Source organism: Nansenia antarctica, assembly GCF_963989245.1.
Source record: "Nansenia antarctica genome assembly, chromosome: 6".
Taxonomy (NCBI): Eukaryota; Metazoa; Chordata; class Actinopteri; order Argentiniformes; family Microstomatidae; genus Nansenia; species Nansenia antarctica.
Genome location: NC_137676.1, coordinates 16,298,303 through 16,300,802, shown reverse-complemented (window position 1 = coordinate 16,300,802; position 2,500 = coordinate 16,298,303). Strand labels below are relative to the sequence as shown.

The 2,500-nt window shown below is 44.6% G+C and overlaps 1 protein-coding gene across 2 annotated transcripts in view; it reads left to right on the top strand.

Moving 5' to 3' along the window:
- ift122 (intraflagellar transport 122 homolog (Chlamydomonas)) overlaps positions 1 to 2,500 on the top strand; it is a 29,890-nt gene that overhangs the window by 15,732 nt on the left and 11,658 nt on the right. For both annotated transcript variants that reach the window (XM_080535364.1, XM_080535363.1), the window contains exon 19: positions 198 to 369. In XM_080535364.1, the coding sequence (XP_080391490.1) occupies positions 198 to 369 (172 nt within the window). The remainder of the gene's footprint in view (positions 1 to 197; positions 370 to 2,500) is intronic.

Sequence of the window (2,500 nt, the reverse complement as noted above, 5' to 3'; positions counted from 1 at the left end):
CACACACACACATACACTCAATCAAGGACCCCAATTGAAATAAGCCAGTGGCTTTCTTGGGTTTTTATCCTATTAGTTGACCTTGTATGTAATATGTACTTTCATGTACCTACTTCTGCAAATCTTCTAATAAAGTTTTCAATCAATCAATCAATCAAACTCTAAGCTCATCTCTCCCTCTCCTCCCCTCCCTCCAGGCTGATTGACATCGCCCGTAAGCTGGACAAGGCGGAGCGCGAGCCCCTGGCTAAGTGTGCGGCCTACTTCCAGAGGCTGAAGCACCACGGCTACGCCTCGGAGACCTACTCCAAGATGGGAGACCTGCAGGCCCTGGTGCAGCTGCACGTAGAGGCCCGCCACTGGGACGAGGTCAGAATCACAATCACAATCACAATCAAGTTTATTGTTACATCCCATTATATAAGTATAGAGAGTCAAATTCTTAGGCTTCGGTTCCTTGACATTTTTCAATTTGTTCACAGCAACAAGAGAAAATGGCAGTAGTGATATAGTTATAGGTCAGACTGCACACTGGTGTTACACCACGTACCGGATCCATGAAAATGTCACGATACCCTGCTTTTAGCCATGGGGAATATTATCTTTAGAAGTGTAATTTGTCTGTATGCTCACGGGGGGGCGTTGAGGCAGGGCTCTCTGGCATGCATAGGCGGTGTTGTCTGGGAAACACAACGTTAAACATAATCGCAGATGCAGGCCGCCCCCGGCTTGTTGATAATAAGGATGCCAGAAGTAAAATCTGGCATTACTTTGCTTATAGAGCCAATGAATGACGGCGAGCCCACCAAAATCATTTGTAAAAGCCTGTTTGTAAAATATGTTACAAGGCCTCGCAGGCAACACGTCACATTTAGTCAAACATCTTTTCAATAGGCGTCCCGACCTCTTCAAGGGGGTTGAAATCACAACAAAAGTCAGCGAATAGGTCTGACAGCTAAGGATATGAAAATAATCACAAAATCGTGATACTTAAGCTGGTATCGGTGCTAGGGATGTACTCAACGATGCACTCAACTATTCGATACGATTACGATACGATTCACGATACTGGGTTCGTGATACGATTTTCGCACAATTTTCTTTTTACAAAATTAGATTGCAGACAAATTAGGACTGAAAAATATTTATTTATTTATTTCTCAGACAAAAACTGAATATACAAAATACTGTATTTTCTTAAAGAATAGCTTATTTGTACCTCTTCATAACCAATGAGTTATTATACTGTTTAACCGTGATTAACTGATTAACTGATTTTCACTCCCAAGTTTAATCTGCAATCAAGTGTCATGGGCTCAAAACACAAAAAATGTAACTCTTGTTAGCATGTTTTAAATTGCACAACACTATTAGCTACGAGACAAAAAGCATTCTAGGATAAGTTACGAACACAGCTACGAACACAGAGGTTGCTGTGGAGCCTTGGTGGCAGAAGGCTGCAACCCGCCCCCCCTGACCCAGCAGTCGGCTGACGCGGGCTACACTCAACCTCTTGGGTGGCTTTTTAACGTTCAGCGTGTGGACAAAACACTATAATATGGTGATATTATGTGGTTCTAGGCCAGCCTCTCTCTAACCCTAACCCTAACCCTAAATCGTCACATATTTGTAGCGATAATTAACTGCATCGCGATGCATCGTTACATCCCTAATCGGTGTCAAAATGGTCTCTGCACAAAAAACTGACCGTGGTTCCTCTACAGGCATTATATCACATACCTGTTCATACCACCCCTAGGACACACCTGTTCAGTCCACTGTCACCATCATGACACACACACACACACACACACACACACACAAACGTATATAGACTTCTAGAGTATCACACAACTGTATTGTATATATCTGTATGTATTTTACTTGTTGAATTCACCTACAGTATACACTACACACACACACACACCCACACACATACACGCGCGCCTTTCCTAGGCTTTCCTATTTTCTAGGCTCACCAGAAGGTATTTTTTCTGCGACCAGAATCCAGTCAGACAATGAGACTGCATATTTACTGGGAGACAAAACTGACAACAGTGTTCATCCAACCAGAGCCTCCGGACAGAGTCCCTCTTTCTCCTCCTCCTCCGCGTTTCCCAGTGTGATGTCACAATGTGAGAAGAACACTTACTCTCCGGAGTCCATAAAGCGCCTTGGCGCTAAGACCTCCTCTGTTCTGTTTCCAATCAAACTCCCCCCCCACCCCCACCGCGCCATCAGGGCGGCTCGAACTGCAGAGACACCAGAACAATACTACATTTCCTGAATGCGTATATCTCGTGTGTTCAATCGAGTTACTGGCGTTACAGGAAAAGCGCACTGGCGATTTTCCACGGTGGAAATCGAAAGAATGTCGAAATGAGAATGTTAAAAGTCTGTTCATACTATGAACCTGGCACAGTGTCTTGAGGTACGATCCTGTCCGTTCACTTGGTTCCAGGAAGAGGGGGGGGGGAGGGAGAGATGGGGAGAGGGGGAG